This window comes from Seriola lalandi, unplaced genomic scaffold, assembly GCF_002814215.2.
Source record: "Seriola lalandi dorsalis isolate HSWRI2012SDOR001 ecotype SW California unplaced genomic scaffold, Sedor1 jcf7180002054357, whole genome shotgun sequence".
Lineage (NCBI taxonomy): Eukaryota > Metazoa > Chordata > Actinopteri > Carangiformes > Carangidae > Seriola > Seriola lalandi.
In genome coordinates this window covers 907,540-929,077 of record NW_019524910.1, presented here as the reverse complement: position 1 = coordinate 929,077, position 21,538 = coordinate 907,540, and the positions used below count along the sequence as shown (strand labels likewise).

Genomic DNA, 21,538 nt, shown 5'->3' with positions numbered 1-21,538 from the left:
ACTAGTTCTTCTTAAACAGACGTAATCAAATCACCAGACAAGATTTCATGTTGTTTGGTGTAATAGTCAGGTAACATTATATTTGATTATAAATCAGTTATTTTAAGTTATATTTAAGTAATGGCTGTATTACACTGTCTTTAACTGCAAAATACTTCCAGATATTTTCCAATACTATTGTTACCTATGTATGTACTTTTCAGTGGTAGAATGAAATTCAGATCCTATATTTAGTAGTCATACAACAATGTAGAAATAATCCAACAACAAAATATCAGTAAAAACTGTGCAAAATCTTATCTAAATAAAAGTACAGAATTTTTTTCAAAATCTACTTAAAATAGCAGAGGCATAAATACACATTATGCTACAGAATGACCCTTAAAGGAAATTAATTATTATATATTACTAGATGTTACTGATTTATAAGAGTGTAAGAAATATTTTAATGTAGCAAGTAGCTGGTCTAGGTGGGGCCTTAGGGTGGAGCTGGTTTTAACTACTTAACAAACAGCAGAAGAGATATGACTATTATCAACACATGAGAACATTGTATGTTTGATTTGTTTATTTTCTATCTGATATACTGTATTGCACAGTTACTGGCTTACCTTTTTTTGTTAAATTGCAGAAAAAAGAAATACTCAATTTAGTCCAAACACCTAAAAATGGTACTAATTACAGTACAAGTTGGTACTTTGTATTATATATACACACAATGAAACTTCCCTTGCTATTGGTCTTATTTTGAAAATCTTAACTGGTTGTGTATTGCCGCACTTTGACTAACTGACGGCAGTGTCAGTCAGTCGATCGATGGTGCCGCTGCTGAGTAGAAAAACGGGCGAAAAGATTTGTAAATTGGCACCAAGAAGAGGACTAATTATCCTGTTACTCATAAACTCTCAAGAGGAATAAACCTGTTTCAAGTAAGTCTACACGGAGACTTTTGCTATGTACATTTGAACTTTTTACTTTAGGGTCGTTGGCTAATTCGCTAACGTTAGAGCTAGGGGGCTAACCTTTAAAGTTAGGTTACTTCCCGATGGAAGGAGGTTGATACTGTATTAGTTATCAAAACTTGAAATAATTCAATTAGGTGGAAGCTACAATGATGGCTGTGTTTGAGGCATTTCACATACGTAATTAGATGTAAAACTGAAGTTGAACTAGTTCATCATTGACTGTGTCTGAAACACGGTTGGAGTAACTTGGGTATTTCAGGGTATTAGAAGTGCAAAGACTTAAGCTGGCACCGTTAGGTCGAAGTTTACAAATGCCACTGTAACTAATGTCGGACTCAAGGTTGTTATGACCCAGGTTGCTTCATGTAAATTACCTCAAGACATTTTAACCAAGCTCTTTAGCTTTCGCCGGGAGACACTAGTCTTTCATTGCCTGGAGTGATAAAGGGCGGGGCAGGTTTCGCAAGTAAAGATAACCTCCTAGTCCGTGTCATATCATCCTGCATGCAATGCCCACACCATCACGTACTTTTATCATTTTTTATAGGGAGAACCAGCTCGGTTTCTGCTGCATTGTCGTAGCTGCTGTCTGTGCTGCTGTCTGTGCTCAGTCCAGTCAGTGCTGTAATTTGCGCAGTGCCAGGAAGCTGCCAAGTTCACTCCTGACTCCTGTACTGTCATTTAACCCAACTTACATTTACAGAGAGAAATGTTAGCTGCTTTGTTGGACTCGGGGTGTTGGAAGCTGTGATATTTCTGTATTTACAGTAAGATCCTTGTCAGCACGAGGTAATTAATCACTTGAAGCAGGGAACAGAGAACCTGGGCTTTACCCTGACGATGACAAAGAGTCAATACTCATGGTATTGTAATGAATGAATCAGTGGAAGTTATCAGTCATTGCACTCATGCTTCCTGACAGTAAGGGGGGTTTATGTCTATGTGGTTTGTGTTTGTAGGAGGATTGGTGTTGTCAGGATAAAGCAGTAGTGAAAGCTCTGTGAAAAAGCTGCTGGTTCCCCTTTTCAGGGGAGGCATTTGAACAGATTGCTCCCACTCAGATCAGAGTTAAACTTAGAATGGGTACTCCAATTTAGGCTGCTCTCCAGTTAGAGGGATCTTTATTTGTGTATTCTCCAAGAGCACACATTAAGCAGTTAAAGGGATATGAGTTATTGTCTAGCGGAATTAATCATGTAATTCCTGTAGCCGTGGCGAGTTCTGTTGGTATAAATGAAGATAAACTGCTCCAACAAAAGACAGAATCCAAGGTTATGAGAAAGTAGAAAGACTGATTTTGGCGCTTACAGATCTGACTCCCCAAAATTACTAGAAAAACTATCAAAGCTGAAACATTTAGTTGATTTATTGATCAGTTGATCTATGGAAACTTTAACTTTAGATATTTATAATTGATTGAACATTGACATAAATTCTTTAATTCAAAAATAGCAAATTGTGAGTGTTCTCCACATCTCAAATGTGAATATTTGCTGTTTTTTTTAGTTTTCAAAGATGATAAGCTGAATAGCTTCAATAATGAAAATCGCTGTTCATAGCATCCCTTATTCAGAGGTCTTCTGGTTATTGTAAACACTGTAAAGAATCTTCAGGAAGTCTGAAATGCTTAAGTCAAAGGTGAAATTCTTCTGTGATTTCTGTCTTTGTGAGAGACTTACTAATCTGTACACAGCAGAGGTTGAAAGGTCAAAGGGTGAGCTGATGAACTGCGTTCATGGCACTTTCCTGAAAAGTCTGCAGCTTGAATACGTCACATGAGACACTGCTCTGTGTGCAGGACAGGGGCTTCCACAGGAAAAATTGCAGTATTCACCCATTGGTGACATAAGGATCTCCCCTTCCCTGTCATGTAATACTGAATTTCCCTCCATTATGTTCCTCCCCATGCTGCTGGCGTGTCCAGTGGAAAATGCCTGAAAGTGTGGAACAAATGCCATTGTTTTTCCCTGACCGTGGAGCAAAGGGTTTTTGAGCAGGCGGACTGGTCAGTTATGCCGAGGCTACAGTTGAGCTGGTGTTGATGGACCAACGGTTTCATTGTCTTGTGTTTCGGAGCCTCTTAACTGTAGTATGAAGCTCTGTAAGTGATCTCTATAAAGGCTGGATAGGTTGGAGTCTGAAATGGAGAAACTCTACATTTAAAAAGGGCTGTAGTCCTGTGACATCAGCAGTCCTGTGCAGCTGTTGAGCTCACATGAGGAAGAAGGGCAGAGGTGCTTGACTGACAGGGAAATAAAATCAAGGTCATGATCTGCGATGGCCATGGAAACTTCTGACCTTCAAGCTTATGTACAACAAGAGAGAAAGAGGCAGAGGAATGATTGTATTTTTTTTCTCTCATAGCCCAGTCGGGATTTAGCAATGTCCTGCTGTGAAACTGCAATATTGAAGGGATAGAATCGCTCAGCTGCACTCTCCGCCTGTGAGATATTGCAGGCGTTTAATGCAACAAATGAAGGAAATGGAAACAAAAAAAAATCACCCGTGGTCAGATAAGAAATTTTCATGTGATTAAGACATTAAGACTTTGGCAAAGTAGTGTGCTAGCTTAGAGTAGCTTGCTTCTTATGTAATCACACTCTCTTCCTTTAATCACCATGGTTAGCATATTTACTGATGACTGAATTTCAAGTACTGGTTAGTAGAGCAACCACTTACAGTTATTTTCATAATGGATTATTTTGCTACTGATTTCCTGGATTATTGATTGTTCTTCAAAATGTCAGAAAATAATAAAAAGAAAATACTTATTCAACTAGCTTGTTTTGTCTATCCCACACTCTCAAGATCAAGATAGTGACTTTAAAGCAGCAACAATTAATAGTCCATTTGTTGATAGACAGACAAGTAATCAGCAGCTATTTTAATATTTGATTAATTGTTTAAGCCATTTTTGTGCCAAAGAATTTTAGGTTTCAGCTTCTCCAACATGAGAATCTGCTGGTTTCTGCTGTTTTATATCATTGTAAAATTAATATGTTTGGGTTTTAGACAGTTGGTCGAACAAAACAAGACATCTGATGACATCAACAAGGACTGTGATAAATGTCACGGACAATAACTAATTGTACAAGACAATGAAATTCAGCAAATCCTCATATTTGAGAAACTGAATCAAAAACATGTTTGGTGTATTTAACAATTAATGAATTATCAAAATAGTTGCAGATTTATTACATTACATTGCCTCAGCTCTTTTGACATGTCAAGCTGATCAGTTTCTTTCCTGAACTATTAAAAGCAGATAGAAAGAGAGCATGTAATTAAAACCCAGGAAAAGGAAGTCATGTTTTCATTTAGACAAAACATGTAAGCTGTGGGTTCTTGCTCACATTGACAAACAGGTGGATGAGACTGGGAGGTCTGGGAGGGAAGTATTTGTGAGGAAACCAAATATGACACAGCAGCCCTCAGGATAACTCCACTTACTGGACACAGTTTCCTTCTACAGCACTTACTGATTCTGATAGAGGCAGAATGAAATGTTAAGATTGTGTGACATTAATGTGGCGATGTCCTTGCTATACACACTCTGATAAGTGTTTGGTCTGAAGTGACCGGCCTGATTCACTAAAGTTTAAACAACATAACCTAACATAATAAAAAAAAGTAAGTAGTTTATAAAGTCTGTGTGCAGTCTGTGACAACTCAGGTTGGTCTCCTGGCGCTCTGATTATATTTTTCACCCACCAACATAAACATACACACACAGCTTTAGGGCAGGCATGCATGTGCCTGTCAGCTGTATATGCGCTCATCTCTTTGGTCTGTGTATGCTGTTGTTTCCTGCCTCTCCATTCATGACAGTTTCTGTGTGACAACCCCCAGAGCACTTTGAGAAATATAAACATGGGGAGCATAGACAGTTTGCTGGTGTTTTGTACACAGTGATGTATTTGTTCCACCATCTGTCCAACATTTTGCATAGCCTGTGTCTTCCTTTTAGTCAAGTCTTCTTCTTCTATCTTGAATAATCCCCTCACTGCACCGGTTGTAAAGGTCACTTGGATCTCATGACTGTTGCTTAGACATGACTCAGGTTCAGCGTCCATGTGCTTTTAATAACACACATGGTCATCTTTTTCTTTTGCTGTCTCACTCCCTGCACGCCCCCCCCCCCTTTTTTTTTTAGCTGGCCGCCAGTTGCAGGCAGCTGCTGCTCTCTGAATTGTTAACCCTCCCTCTAATAAGTTAGGATACATTGTGTGTGTGTGTGTGTGTGTGTGTGTGTGTGTGTGTGTGTGTGTGTGTGTGTGTGTGTTAAATGGGTTAGATGAGAAATGTCAGTGTGGGAACTTGCTCAACTTGCCAAGCTTCAGTTTAGGCATGGTAGCACTGAGGAATGCATTTGTTCACTTCTATCTTGAGAGTGTTGTCAGCAGCCAAATTCCATCCAGCATGTTCGGTACATTTACTTATCAGCCGTTAGTGGATATCAATGTTGTGTTACGTAGTCTCTAAGCTTGTAATCTAAGAACCCCTATTCAGCCAATATTCTGCAGCCTTGATGAAATCATGCATTTGTTGCCCAGAATGACTGTCTCCTGTATATATGTGCCAATTCATATTTAGATGACATCAACACAATGCTAAATAGGAGTTGCATTTTTCACTTGTCTCATGTCTGTTGCTTGTGCATAGCAGCACACAGTGTTGAATCTTCCAGCGTTCTCCTGCAGAGTGACAGATTGAGTGGACTTCAGACCTCGGCTTAGTCAACAGCATTGTTTACAGTTCTGGGTCAAGCTGCGTTCAATTTTTCAACACAGTCCCCTCATGTCGCACAGAGCCAAGGGTGTGCAGACATTTGTTCCTGTTTGCTACTGATTACATAAGACCTGGGAAAGAGCTTTTGTGATGAAGGAATTCCCAAAACATTGTTGTAGCTATGCAAGATCATTTTCCATTCACCTGTGTATTAATATAAAGTCCATCACGTCATTAGAATCACTTGATTAAAAAAACATTTCTAGGTTTGAGGACAAGTCACCCACCTTGATGCAGAGCTGGGTCAGGTATCAATATATTATTCTGGTATCAGTATATGAGACATGAAACTATATGGAATTTCATGATATTGCTTGCCCTTCCTTCTTGTGAATCAAAAGAGGAACATTACATTACTGAAGTGGTCAGTGGTGCACATGAACAGTATTTCATGCAGCTGTTTTCATGTGGTAAATGGGAGATTCCCTGCAGCAGCGTTTGTTGCCATGTTTAGAGTAGATATTTGTGGCTTGTTCCATGTGTGCTGCAGTAGCGATTGGTGAATGAGGAGTATTAACAGCTGGTAGGGAAAAGGCAGAAGGAGTGAGATGACAGCACCTGTCGGATAATGTGTGATCTTCATGCTCAGGTATGAGCTTTTCGTCTTTTTTTTTTTTTTGGTGGACATGTTTCTTTTTGTCTCAGACACACACTTATTTGGCAGAACCAAACTATGATCAAACACAGTGTCATCAGTGATCAATGTAGCTGCTTGTCTCCTTGAGTATTAGGCAATCCACACAACACATTCATATGAATACTATGTGAGGGCTTGAGGCAATGAAAAATCATGGTCTGAACTGTTGCCCTATACACATAGACTACTATATGTGGTGTGCCTAATGTAGTTTTTCAAGTAATGCTTAAATGATAACTTGATGTAGCTTAAATGTTGTATTTTCTGCTTTTTTTATTGTACAATTACAATTAAGCGATAAAAGTACAATTTAAGTTATAACATGTTATGAACTTACTTGAACTGTTTCCTGCGTGACAATTGCGTCCAGATTATGATTGTTCTCTCAGATATCATATTCCTCGTCTTTTGTGTCGATTTAAATATTTAATTTAAAGCACTCGTCTTATAAAATATTGTTATTATTGCAGTATTTGATGCACACAGGATGCTCTACACACAGTTGTGTGAAGTTGGGTAAAATTAAACATCTGGTTTTCTCTAGAAACAGTGACAGACAACATCTGTTAGTGTGGCTCTGTGTGTGTGTGTGTGTGTGCGTGTGTGTTTGACTGTGTGACTGACCTGATTGTAAACTACAAACACAATTAAAGGGAGGATTGTTCATTTGCCTCCTCGGCTTGTGGTGACCACAATACTACCCTCTGTCTAAGTCCTGGCCTGGAGGGCACGGGCCACTGACCATTGACCAACACACAAACACACACACACATACACACACACACACACACACACACACACACACACACACACACACACACACACACACACACACACACACACACACACAGTAACAACCCTCATCCTCTTGCTGTCTCACTAAACTGAAAGAGGCTCTGTTCACACTTGGCACTAAAACGCATCTGGTGTTATCTGATCACAAGTGGATTGCTCTGAATTAGGGATGGGAATTTTATCAGATATCAAGTTTAACTGACTGTGTCAGACCAGTCTAAAGAATAAAACAGAGATAAGTGAGAGGATCGAGAAGACTTAGAGTCTAGAAATAATGTTTTGGATATTAAAATCTAACTTTCCTAGCAGGTTTATTATTAAACCAAAAATCTATCATTTTTCAAGCTTAGTCTGTTATCTGTATAAATAATCCTAATAATAATGACAAATGACCATCACTATTTAATAGATGTTGTCACTGATTCATTTTCTCTTTACTGATTAATTAATTGTTTTACTTCTATTGAACGATAATGTTTTTCGATTCCATGTCGTGGCAGCAATTTCTTTAGAGGTACGATCGAATGGGAGCTGGAAAGTAAAATTGGATCTTGAGTGGTCACTTGAGAAGCATTTGCACTCCGATGCGAGGTGTCAGCTGCAGTCTGTCTCAGCTGGACGTAACCACAATCTGAATATATTTGGTTACAAGAGATACTCGGTCCGAAACGCCGCAGAGAGAGGAGAAGAAGCTCGAGGCTGGGAGGAGAAAGGAGGAGAGGAATGAGGGGATGAATAAAGAGAGGCTGTTTGGGGGGCTGTTGAGTTTGAAATGATGGATGTGGGGAAGAGGGGAAGAGGAGAGTAACAGAGGACTGTCTGTCGAAGCAGTCTGAAGGAAACGGAAGCTGCCCACTGGGTGCTTCTACACAGTTTCTTTTTTCTTCTTTGAATGACACACACACACACACACACACACGCACACGCACGCACACACACACACACACACACACACACGTAGTTCAGCTTAGACTCCGTGTGCTGCCAGAAACCACTGTGCTTTGAGTTTTTTGTGTTGAGGGTGGTGAGGTTATAGAAATGGATGAAAACCCCCACCTGCTGCCTAGATCATCAAACCAGATCACACACTGTCACTCCCCTTCCATTTCTTCCTCTCTCTGTTTCACTCCTCTGAACTATTTCTTTTTTTAACTTTCACCCTCTTCTCTGTGATCTGCAGCTGTAGTCTCTGAGGAATGCTGTGTTGGCTTGACATTGTTGTTTTTAGCTGTTGGTTTCACTGTACATGTAGAGTTAGACAGTGTGTTTCCCTTCCTCTTTGCTGTGTATCTCTTAATACCTCCACTTTGTTGAATGTCAACTTATCTCATGGTGTACTTAAGAAGAACCTGATCAACCCAGACAGAGCTAAAGCTAAAAATACATAATTATAATATCTATGTATACCATATGCACATTTTTCAATATTAAAATTATATAATATAGAGAAAAAATATGCCGCAGCATTTGTAAAGCATTTTGCAGTGTGTTGGTATATTTACTGGATAAATTAATAGAGCAATTAATAGATTATCAATATTAAATAATAATGAATATTAAAATTATAGTTTTTTTAATTCTCTCTGTCAGTTAATTGATTAATGAATTCACAAGTCGTTTTAGCACCGTTGCAGGTGTTATACCAGACGTTTCTTCACTGAACATTTCTGGTATGACACTGTAATGTTATTAACACTTCTTCTGCACATTTTGCTGTAGAAATTCAATGTAATTGTGTGTTTTTGTGTAGTGAACAGGTTGTGTTTATCAGATTCAGTTATGTTGACTCTGTATGCCTTTCTGTGGTTTTCCAGGCCCTACACACTGAGTGTAACTTAGGGCAGCAGCGATGTCGGGCTCCTACGACGACTCCATGATCGATGTCTCCAGTGATAGCTTCTGGGAGGTGAGACGCGTAAATTCCTTTGCGCTTCCACTTTTCCTGTGTATCTTCTACCTCCTTTTCTTACCTCTCTGTCTCTGTTGCTTGTTCTCAGGTTGGTAACTACAAGCGCACAGTGAAACGGGTAGACGATGGCAATCGGCTCTGTAACGATCTGATGAGCTGTCTTCATGAGCGGGCACGTATTGAAAAGGCGTACGCACAGCAGCTCACAGAATGGGGAAAGCGCTGGCGGCAACTCATAGAGAAAGGTACATAAATAAAAAAACACAAATTTCCAGCATCAATACTTTTATAATATTGACAAAACATAGTATAAACATTGTGCTCTTTGCTCTCTTAGGGATAATAGAAATATTAAATATGAAATAAAAAGAATATTAATAATGCATCGACATCAATGGGAAAACACTGACAGCTGAATAACTCTTGTTCCAGGTCCTCAGTATGGCACATTGGAGCGGGCGTGGTCTGCGCTGTGCACAGAGGCGGAGAAGGTGAGCGAGCTCCACATGGAGGTGAAAGCAGCACTGATGGGAGAAGACTACGAGAAGCTAAAGAACTGGCAGAGAGACTCCTACCACAAACAGATGATCGGTGGCTTTAAAGAGACTAAAGAGGCTGAGGACGGTTTCCGCAAGGCTCAGAAACCCTGGGCCAAGAAACTCAAAGAGGTGTGGATTTCAGACTTCTAATGAACTCAGGATACTGAAATAGTATAACATGTGGTTACTAGCAAGTAGGAAATCATTTCCACCAACTGTGTTTCCAACTATAAACTAGATGTTTATTGTTGGAAGCAGTTAACACAAGCAAATCCATTTTCAGCTCACTGATTACAGCCATGAACATCAATTTTACCCTTCATTTCACATGATTACATATTACTGACTCACCATTGTTTCTTTTCTCTCCATGACTACCTGCTTACTAGACAATAAAAGAGCACAGGGACAATTGTAACCTCTTTAGTGCTGACTTAAATGAGAAGTGATTGCCAAACATCAGTCACAGTTTGCCAAGGTGGCAGCCAGTTATCCTGTCAGACTTTGATTGTCAGTGGAAGGGAAGGAAACACTGAGGGCTCGCAGGGGGGGCTGGCACCACTTAGTTCAAAATAAGGTCAGTGTATTTCCTACAACTGCTTTCATTTTAGCAGCCTGTTTTCTTGGCAGCACTCACATTCCTGCTCTTATACGCATGTACATGCAAATATTTGTGTGTTCAAAGCCAAGAAAGGTTTCGCAACCTTCAAACTCTTTTCCCCCATTTCCTGTGTGTGTGATGTCACCAGGGGGGTGGTGACATCCTGGTCTTGTCAGTGAACAGGGACAGAACAATACAGTTTTGTAGCCATAGTGATTTATTGATATACTAGACAGACAAGGACAAGTGGTGGAGGACAGAGAGGAAATGAGGCTAATTAACTGGTCTAGAAAAGCAGTAGCTGACATTGGTGATGTAGGCACAATGTCAATAACAAACACACTCATGTTAGAACTGGATACAGTGTTTGACCTCGTGCTTTAGTGGACTGACATTTTGTTTTTTACTCACATGAATGGAAGAATTTGTAACTGCCTGTTACAGGAGATTAAAGAGAAGGACATGCTGTTGTCCTTCTATTCTAAGTGTCCTCCTTATGTCCACATTGTTTGTTGAATGGGGGCATGGCTTCTCTGGCCTTGGCCCAAGTTATACTGGGCACTGCCCAAGACTCTCCACAAATAGATCCTGGTTGGATGAATTTGCTTCCTCAATTCTTATCTGTTGGAGTTAAAATATAAACTAAGTGGTACCGGAGTGGCTGATTCCATCTCATCATGAATGCATCACATATAAAACGTAACAAGCATCAATGTTCACATGTTGCCAGCCACACCTGCGCTGGTTACTGTATATGAAGTTTGATCCAGGTTATTCATTCATTGCAGCATCCAAATTAGGAAATGTGTCAGAGAAGGAAATTCATTGTAATCCTAGAAATAGAAAATAACATAAGAAGTCATGCTTCCAGGCACATGAGTCGACATGTTCTGTCAAACTTCTTAACACAGAGAATAACAATCACATTTCCTTCAGAGTTCCTTCGAAATGGCGTAGAGGTGGCAACATGCACATTTTGGATATATTTAAGAAGATGATGGATATATTTAAAAAAGCTGACAAAATTGCAATAATGGACTTTTTAAAGGGAATTTTTTGGTTTAAAAAAAAAAAGATTTTGAGACAGACTTTGTGTCTGGTCCTGCAACTTTACTCTTCAATCAAACATTGAAGAACAGATATTAATCCCTTAATTGTTTACACCTCCATACTCTGAAGGTGTATTCATTTTTAGACCTTTATCAGTTTTAGCAATCGGTTCTTTAACCGTGAAGGGGCTGGTGCTGTTTCCTGTCTTTTAGCTTACTGATGATTATAAATGGAATCCACAGGTAGAGACGATGAAGAAATCGTATCATTCTGCCTGCAAAGAGGAGAAGCTGGCAGCCAGCAGGGAGACCAACAGCAAACTAGAGAGCAACAACAACCCTGAAGCCCAGAAGAAGCTCCAGGAAAAGGTGGAGAAGTGTCAGCAGGAGGCGCAGAAGGTAGGGCTTCCAGTACACAGGGATGGGGCGGGGTAGTAAAATTCTGTTTTTCTTTTTGCATCCCTGAAAACGTGCAAGTGTTATAGACCAAGATCAGTTTCTAGGCATGTACTGTATCTGTCTGTATTATTAGAATACAAATTCATATATTTTTCATGTGTTTTAATTGTTGTTTCATTCTTCCTTTTCTCTCAGACTAAGGAGCGCTACGAGAAATCTCTTGAAGAGCTCGACAAGTTGACTCCTCAGTACATGGAGAACATGGAGCAGGTGTTTGAGCAGTGGCAGCAGTTTGAAGACAAACGCATCCGCTTTTTCAGAGAGCTGCTTCTGGAGGTTAAACAGCACCTGGACCTCTCATCCAATCACAGGTCAGACATATGACATTGTCCCAAAAACATGTCTGTAAAAGATGTAATAAATTACTCACAAAATAATGTGTGTTTCCTGTTCTGTATCGTCACCATAGGTTCCAGACAGTCTACCACACACTGGAAGACACAGTCTCTGCTACTGATGCCGAGGAGGACCTGAAATGGTTCCGGTCCAATCACGGCCCCGGCATGCCAATGAACTGGCCCCAGTTTGAGGTAGAGCAGCCCAGATTTATACTAATGACAGGGCTTAAAATAAGAGAAGACAGGTTTAGGATTGAAGAAAATAGGAGTATCATCATTTTCATGTCATAAACCTATTATTGTTTAGAAGGGTACTTATGAGTGAATTGAATGTTCTTTTTCATCTGGCGATTTTTTTATCCTTATAAATCCCTGTGGTGCTCTCTGTGGCCCAACTGCGAGAATCACCAGTGAGGAGGACAAGATTAATGGAGTATGGATGTGTGATACTGAAAAAAATGTTTGAGGAAAAAAACTTGAAGGGCAGCACTGCCATAGCTTTTCGCCAAGTACATCCAGCCCAGGCAGGAGTTATAGCCCGGTGACATTTTTGTCATTGAAGTGTGCTGTTTGGCAGCAGGGGTGGAGGTAAATCTATCCCCAGCCGTCAGAATGGTAGGGAGAGGGATGTAGTTTATGTCATCTTCTGAGCAGGAGGTGAAATAAGAAAAAGGGAAGGGAAGGCAAAGAAAAGCTGCATGTGCTCACTATGCTACAATTTATAGTGCCATTGAATGCTTTAGCAGGCTGTTCCAGTGGGGGATCTTCTTCCACTTCAGTCATTCAGGGCTGTTTTTCTTTCTCAGTGCTGCTTGGTTTTTGGAAGACTTTTTTATAGAGAGGATTAAATCTTCTCTGTGACAAAATACACCGACTTCACCTATCAGACAGTGTAAATAGTGAAGAGCCACAATAAACTTATAGACTGGATGTCTAAAACAACATTGCATGCTCACATCTTAATTACCTCTGCAAGCTACTGGCTCTTTTGTCCATATAACTGTTTAAAGAAGCTGAAGTAATTCCTAGGTCATTGCTACATTCACAAACTAACACCTCTGCAGCTTATAGTGTGTACTCTACAGTTTTAGGATTAGACTTTGTTATTCGCATTAACCCTGTTCTACACCTGCTATCCTTTCCCCCGTGTCTGACAGAATTTGGACTGGTCCCATCCTCGCTCCTTTAAGAGAAGGTCCATTGTAGTGAGTTCTGCATGGGAGGGCTGTTCTTTCACAGCAGCCATGGGGGGGAGATTCTTTTTTTTTTTTTAACACTTAACACTCCTTACTTCTTCCATTTGTGTGTGTTTGAGGTGGTTGTGTTTTTATCTTGTCTTCAAGTTTGAAAGAATTATAATGAGAATTATAAAACGATCCCTTTTCCTGTTCTCAGGGATGTTCACATAGCTTTTCCTGGATATCAGGATTCCTAGAATTACTCTATAGCACTATTAACATAGCTCTGACTCTGTTCTTTTAAACCTTTGAACTCTGACCCCTGTGTGGCCCTCCTCAATCATTAGTGTTGTCCATGTGAACCCTGCAGTATGTCACATGATGCTACCACAGCTCAGTAATGTCACAGTCTCAGAGGTCATCAGCCAGACCGCAACACCTTTGATCTTTAAAGGTTTGAGAGGCCTGGTAAATCAGAGGGGTCAGACAAGCACCTTTGGAGTTCACACTTACTTCAATATGTGTAATTTAAGAGGGACATTACAACTGGTGTCTGACCTATGAACATTTATTTGAGATGGTCTAGCTCCAACACGACAACATTGAAATCATGCTGCCATGTTGTGATAGATCCTAGTGATTTCCACCACCATCGTATAAGTTTATAAAAACCAAATTAATTATTGTTAATGGAGGTCTAGTTCACCAATATAAGTACAGGAATGAAACCAGTCACGTCTTGAAAACATGCTTGTTAAGCAGCATTGTATAACTATAACTGTATTCATGAAGAAAAAACATGGTTTTCACTGTGGCAGTATTGCTGTTGCTCTTTTGCTCCATTCTCCCTTGTTAGCCTCTGGTGGAGGGGAGCTCCTTTGGTGCTGTGTTTCTTTCAGCAGGTGATGGATGCTGTACTTGGTTGTATCTCTCATTTTATCAGGCAAACGCTGCACTATATGAACTGTAATTGTACACGTGCATGTACAGTTACAAAATCCAGAGTCGGTGTCGCAGCCTGAGAAATGATCCACTGATTGTTGGACTGTGTTGAAGTGTGTGTATTTTGCTGTGCACATGTCTGTGAGGTGTTCTCCCACTACTAGCTGCGAAGGCATGTTTTCAACCAAACTGCAAACCACCCAGTCGGCACAGTCACTGGTGAAATATCTGACTGTAATGTGTGTCTGTGTGTGTGTCTATCAGGACTGGTCCATAGACCTGAACCGAACCCTCAGCAGACGAGAAAAGAAGAAGCCGTCAGAGGGCGTCACACTGACCGGCATCAGCCAGACTGGGTCAGACCAGCCGGTCCAGCCTGCCAAGACGAGCAGCAGGTAGATCTATAATCGCTCACTGACTCACCGCCTCTTATCAAACACACAGGAAACGTAACATCTGTTGTTAAGACACACAAACACACAAACTTCCCTCATCTGAGAGAAGTCCACTGCAGACAGCGTCTTCCTCTTAAGGAATGCTTGTAAAACGTTGCATAAGGGAAGATCCGGGAGTGACGTGTAGTTGTGCGGCCGTTTCCGTAGCAACAGTAAACATTTTGTTACAGTTTGTTGGGAAAGAAGTCATCCCCGAGAGACTGTAGTCTGCTGGTACATAACTGGAAGGGTGCCAAAAGTAATGTGGAAATATTACTCATACACACCGAGACGTTCATAGTGTTAATATTGGTACTGGAAACTTCAAAGAAGGCTGGGTTAGTCCTGTTTCAGTCAGAAACAGCTGCACTTGGCTTCAGACAGTTCGGGTTTACAAAAAGACCATTATTTATAGATATTTTTTTTATAATCAGACACAAACAGGCATCAGATGGGACTTAATTTGTTTCTCAGTCCACCACAGCAAAGAGAAACTGTCTATAATTCACTACCTTGTTTGAGATTTGAGCAAAAATATTAACAACAAAAACCTGGTTTTACAAGGTTTAGAGCCACTTGATGTTTGATTGGCTGTTTTTAACAACATGATGTAATCTTTTTAAGCTGAGATAAGATAAGAAGTCATTTGTCCCTGCAGGGAGATTGCTCTTTGTTGTTGTGGCAACAGCACGAAGGACATAACAGTGGTTCATGGAAACAGCAACAAACAGCTGATTAACATAAAAACCTTTCATGCACCCATCATGCTAAAAAAACACATCATACAGTTATTGCACAGAGACAAATTTGGAAAGAGTGTGAGTTCCTGTGTGTGGTATATTTATTGTGTTATACTTAGTAGGAATTAAGCACACTTGGCTGTGACTTCCCAAGTGAACAATCACTTGGCCTTAACTCCTCACATTCCTTTGTTGGTGGGTAATGAGGTTTCCTTAATTTAACGTTCAAACACCTGCTGTCTGCCCTTATCCACACATCAGCAGGAAATGGGGTGTATGCTGAAATCATGAGAGAGGAGTGTGTAGAGGAGTCAACAAAGGGAATGTCAAGCATGGAAAGCATCTGACCTCTGAACTTGGAAATGGCTGAATGCTATGATGCTCCCCCAACCAGCATTTACACACAGCATTGTTTTCCTGCCATTTCCTACATCTTTGGAAATCAGATGTCTGTCTTTCTATAGTCACAGAGCTCTGGCTTAAGGTCAAAAATAGAGAAGGTTGATGGACTTATCTTGATTTTTAATAGTTTCAGTAGTTTGTTTTTCAGCATCAGAAAGTCAGCCATCATCCTTATCAACTTATCTTCGGTCTTTTGGGTGTTCCCTCATTTGAAGTCTGGAGCTTGAATGAACATGGTTTGAACACCCACAGGAAGACAGTAATACACCTCTTTGAATACTTAGGTTTTAGTCACACGGTCAAGTTTGTTTGTTGACTGAAACCATCAAAAGTTACATTGTGCCAGGCCCTTACTAGAACAGTGTTTGGTGTAAAAACTCCTGGGGATCAACTCAGAGAGCAAGGCATGACTATTCAAACAAAGGCGTTCACATTTCTCCACTTCACTCTCTCGAGGGGCAAACTGATAGCTACCGCTGTTCATGGACCAATAATTCTGTAAACAGGGAGTTGAAACCCTGTGTTTCCTCTGATACAGGTCTAGTGCAAATTTTGCTCCTTGATGTGGAAAGTCACAATGGTAGGAAGCAAACGGCCCTCATGTGACTTTTGCAGCAAGAATATACACCTACAAAACTGAGAGCTGACAAAGTGTGATATGTGTCACTCAGGAAGTGTCCTCTTAATGTCTTCCTTACGTTGTATCAATTACGAGGTGTGAGAGCTGTGGGTTTTAGTGGAAACATTCAAGTACAGAACAAGGCAAATTGTCGTCTGTTCTCTCTGTGTTTAGTCTAAAACAGTTGTTTTGTTCACTGATCGTAATACCTTGTACATTATTATTATTACATAGAAGTACAGTAATTACTGGCTCATCATATATCTCACAGTTAACTGATCACAAAGTCCCACCCCCCTTATTTACTGTTGCTACGCCTGTCAAGCTTTCTTTTGTTGTGTGGCTCATGTTCATGTTTATAGTGACAACGCTGGGGGATTTAATATCAAAGTTCTTAGTAATTTCTGAAACAACTGGGTTCTTGATTCCAGACAGACAATATCGGGGATGTCATTTCTGAGAGCATAGATTTGATCAGCGGTAGTAGCTAACAAATTAAGCCGATGTTGGATCCCTTTCTTGGATAACTTGGTGTACTTGGCTACACACATTTATCTATTGTGCTAAAAGACTGACACTAATGCTAAAGTCCAAAAGTCAGCATTCAATCTGTGTAGAAGACATAAAGAAATAAAATGCTGGTAGTAACTCTCATTCCATGGGAGATTCACATAAAAGTATACTGTGTTTGTATATATATATATATATATATATATATATATATATATATATTGCATATACACATACAGCATATACATATACACAGGAAAAACATACACGTGTGTATAAACGGACAAAAATAGTTTTTACAGCTGTTTTAAACTTCGCCATATTAGCCTACCAACAGTAGCTAGCATGCTATGCTAACTACTTTGCACTGTATGCTAATGTTTGCAGCTACATTAGAGCACTTAAATAAACAAGTACAATTGGGGAATTGCTGTGCAGGGGAGGGGCTTGATGAAAGGTTAATGGAAACATTTCAGCTCCTATGGTGTGTCTGCATTTCATATATATATATATATATATATATATATATATATATATTGCATCTCTGTGTATTTGTGTTATAATAGGTCACAGTATGAAACAGAGCCCCGCTTGGTCCGCAGGTCATGTATGTCACAAGTGTGTATTTATATGTGTGTGTTCATGTCAACAACCCATCTCTCACTGTGTCCCATGTTGTCAGCCTGAGTGTGCCCACTAAAACGGTGCCAGTGGGCTCGAACCCCTTTGACGAGGACGAGGATGAAGAAGAGGAAATGGCCGTGGAGCAGCAGACCACAGTCAACCACATCAGTGTCAATAAAGAGGAAATAAAAACGTTGGTGAACAAGGAGAAAACACTCCGCCCACCCGCAACCTTCCCGCCTTTTCTTCTTCTTCTATCTTTGCTACATGGATCGCTGTTCATTCCTCATCTCCCGCTCTTACTTTGTCTTAGTTACTTTGCTCCCTTCTTCCTCGTGTCCCTCTCTCCTCCTTCAGGTGGCAGGTTGTTGTGTTGCTCTGCATGGTCACTGGAATGGCATTGCACACAAAGCCATTGTGTGTCTGTCCTTGACTCCTAACAGGGCCATGTCTTGCAGAACATCACATGTGATGCGCATGGGGGCGCATGTCTCTGCTGTGGGACACCAACATGTTTCTGTCTTACAGTCAGATCTGAATGTTGACACATGTATACATCTGTATATAGGCTGGTTGTCAGTTTGTCACGGTTGCCAGACAATTAACAGGCGGTAAAACAAAGAAACGTACATACAAATACAAATTCATAACAGAACAATTAAAATATCATACTTTTTTTTTTTTTTTTTAAAGTAAATCAACTAAGATAAGAATTCAGCAACTAAACCAGTGTCAACAGTAGATTTGCAGCAGTGAGCAGGTCTGACTGTAAATCATTTGTGTGTGTGCTGGTGTGCATTTACTGTTTTTCAACTGTGTGTCTGTCAAAGCCGAGTTCTCTCTGGTGTTTAAGTGGCTCCCTCTGTTGGCCGCTCAGGTTAAACTCCAATCATGCATTCACAAACATGATTTGTCTTGCCCTTTTACTGTATTTTTCATGTGCCTTTTGATATGTCGTCATGTTGTTTTGTTGCATTGCCTTACCTTAGCATCGTGTGCACTTTCACTTTCAGCTCTTGATCTTAAAGTGGCATCAAAGCAACTTTTAAATCATCTGTCATGTTGCCTGAAACAAATGCCTGCCTTGTAGCACTGGTGTCATACACAAGCATGTTCTCCACTTATTTAGAACTGATAGTAAGTTGTTTTCAGGATAAATTGCAAAGCTGTCCGAGGATTTTGGAAAAGCATTTTGGGCTTTTTGCGTGTTTTGTACTGGTGTTGTATTTATTTTTCTCGCTTTTCTAACATTGAACTTTTGTTCCTGCTTACGCCTGGCATGCTGGATTGTCCCGTCGAAGTATGAAGCCCTGAGATATACATGAAAATACAATTTCTAAGTGGCTGTTTTGTCTGTCTATCCAGTGTGAGCAGTACGGAGAAGACTCCAGACTGGTCGGATGAAGACACAGGTGGTAACCCATTCTCTGCCAACGGTGAAGGAAATCCATTTGAGGAGGAGCCGGCTTCTCCAGTTGTATCTGTGCCGGTCAGAGCCCTCTATGACTATGAAGGACAGGAGCAGGATGAACTGAGCTTCAAAGCAGGTACGTGGCAGGAATGGAGTGAAAATTCCAGAGACTACAAAAAAAGCTAAATTTCTTTCATTCCTGTTTCAGTATTTTGTATTTATCTATTTCTTTATGCTTTTTCAGGGGATGAATTTACCAAAATTGGTGAGGAAGATGATCAGGGTTGGTGCAAAGGCCGGCTCAAGGGTGGAGAGACAGGCCTCTATCCTGCTAACTATGTGGAAGCCATTCAGTAGTGAGTGATCACAAATGTGAAGAAACAAGAAAGTGGTTTATTGAGAAATGACAGTGCGGCTGGAAAAAGGTTCAGCCTTATTTTCAACCTTTTCCTCCCTGCTGGCGAAGACTGGACTGGAGTGGGAGACGGGAAAAGAGGAGAGGTTTCAGATCATAAAAGGACCACCTGACATATTGTTGCTTTGACCCTCGTAGAAACTAAGGTGGAAATTGACCACAGGTGTCCAGATGATTCCAGGCAAGGAAGATCACATAAACAGAAAAATTGCTGTCAGTGTAAAATATGTTACTTAGAATCCCATTTATGCTGTTACAAAAATAATAGGTATTCAAGTATATATATTAGATAAGACTCGATGAACTTTGTGTGTGAATTTATATGTTGTTGAAACGAAACACTGGGATATGACAGTCATGACAAATCGTCTTGCAATGTTAGCCATGCAGCCTTAATATGAAAGCCACTATGGATTCATGGATTCATTTTTATAACCATAATTAATCATTTCTTCCTGTTAGAGTCCGGTCCATAAATTTTTAATAAACGTTTGATCTTTTGGACAAAAAAAGCCCTTATATCGTGATAATTGTGTCAGATTTAACTTGACATGTCAGCTTAAACTCGTGCTTACATTGTTCTGTCGTTCCTTTCAGGGTTTTTGTTTTTCCAGTTCATAAGCTGTTCTGGGTGTTTTATAAGGAATGATAAAGACCATTAGAGCCTTATCCTGACATAGTCTTCATTTAGCTCACAGTGGGTAGGTTTCCTCTAGTCACTGCAATTGAATGTATATTCACTGATTGTATTTCTTCGCCTGTTGATTGTTCACTTTTGCTGATGTTGGGTTTTCACAGCCACTGACCCATTAACACCTGTCCTTAAGTCTCTCTCCTTTCTGTTGCAGATAATACTATATGTTTTTGTTTTTCATGCAACACTGAAAGATTTTCACAAAAGTTTATCTCACTTGAATCTCTCGTGTTTTAGTTCTCTTGCTTCTTGTCAAATATAAAGTTATGGGAGAATATTTTAGTGTTTGTTTTTTGAAAATATATTACAAATTATAGCAATAAAACAACAGCCAAGTATGGTATTGCATACATGCATGTAAATAGCTTGGATTGAACATGTTAGAACAAATTAAGCATCAAGATCAGATGATATGTAGTTGGAAATTGATTGTTAATTTATATGCCACAAGTGCTTTTGTTATTCTCTTTAGAATGCTGTGACTGAAAATCACCTTGTACATTAATTGAATGTTAAATGAAAAAATATCCCTTGAATCTGTTATTTTGTTATGTTTGTAAATATGATTCTTTTCCCCTTCATAGAGGGCCACACTCATTGAGTTAATCGACAAATACTATGTGAATAATTGTTGATTTCCTCTTAGGAGCTAAGACATGAATAAATATACCTGATTTCATAACCTTGTTTTGATCATCGAGTATTGTGTCAGCTTGCAATTTTGCAGAGCTGAACTTCAGACTTTTCGCTTGTGCAAGCTCTAAATTCATTAACTGGCTAATGTATCGATGAAATCACTGAGAAATGCTTTTTGATGCCTTCAACTGCAGCACATGAGGAAGATGATTGTTGTTTTTAACAATAATGAGAAAGGAGATGTTTTGCCATGTTTTCAGGGCATGCTGTCGTCAAAACACAGCAACAGCTGTACTTGCACAGTAAGGTTTGTAAATGTTGTCCCACAACATAATAAATGAGTTTATTGGAAAAAACATTCTGTATTTGACTCTTATTTTTACTTGTGATGTCAAGATATTTACTTAAATGTGTGTGTGTGTGTGCGCACGTGTATGTGTATGTGAAGATACAATGTGAAGCATACAATACATGTTAAAGTGGTAAAATGTAATACACAAAGTTTTTATTTTGCTCTAGATTTGACCAAAATTGAACATGTAAAAAACAACTTCAGAAAAGAAGAATCAGTCATGTAGTCATGAACTACTGCTTGTACATGTTCCTGGTTGTTTTATTGTTCTTATTGTAAATTGTTTACAATTTGTATGTATTTTCTTGTTGAGTTTGATGTATTTTAAAGATCCATCTAATTGCAAATAAGCTGTACAAATAACCATTAAAATAAAAGAAGTAAAGTTTGAAATCAAATATTTAAATAACAATAATTATAGATGGACTGATATAATTTAGATGTAATCCAACATACCGATGCATATGTCTGGATTAAACAGCCCAACAGTAATTTAGTTTA

General features: G+C 39.6%; 1 protein-coding gene across 5 annotated transcripts; it reads left to right on the top strand.

Moving 5' to 3' along the window:
• The first annotated feature begins 785 nt into the window (after positions 1-785).
• Positions 786-21,041, top strand: pacsin2 (protein kinase C and casein kinase substrate in neurons 2). 5 transcript variants are annotated; one of them, XM_023408186.2, is made up of 12 exons: positions 786-929; positions 9,000-9,091; positions 9,183-9,339; positions 9,527-9,762; positions 11,527-11,682; positions 11,878-12,053; positions 12,152-12,272; positions 13,238-13,285; positions 14,465-14,595; positions 17,588-17,722; positions 18,895-19,076; positions 19,185-21,041. In XM_023408186.2, the coding sequence occupies exons 2-12, from the start codon at positions 9,035-9,037 to the stop codon at positions 19,295-19,297; spliced, it is 1,512 nt and encodes a 503-aa protein (XP_023263954.1). In that variant the 5' UTR covers positions 786-929; positions 9,000-9,034; the 3' UTR covers positions 19,298-21,041. The 5 variants fall into 5 exon arrangements, with proteins under 5 accessions (XP_023263954.1, XP_023263956.1, XP_023263957.1 ...); XM_023408187.2 differs by lacking the exon at positions 786-929 and adding an exon at positions 6,321-6,342; XM_023408188.2 differs by lacking the exon at positions 13,238-13,285.
• The last annotated feature ends 497 nt before the right edge of the window (positions 21,042-21,538 follow it).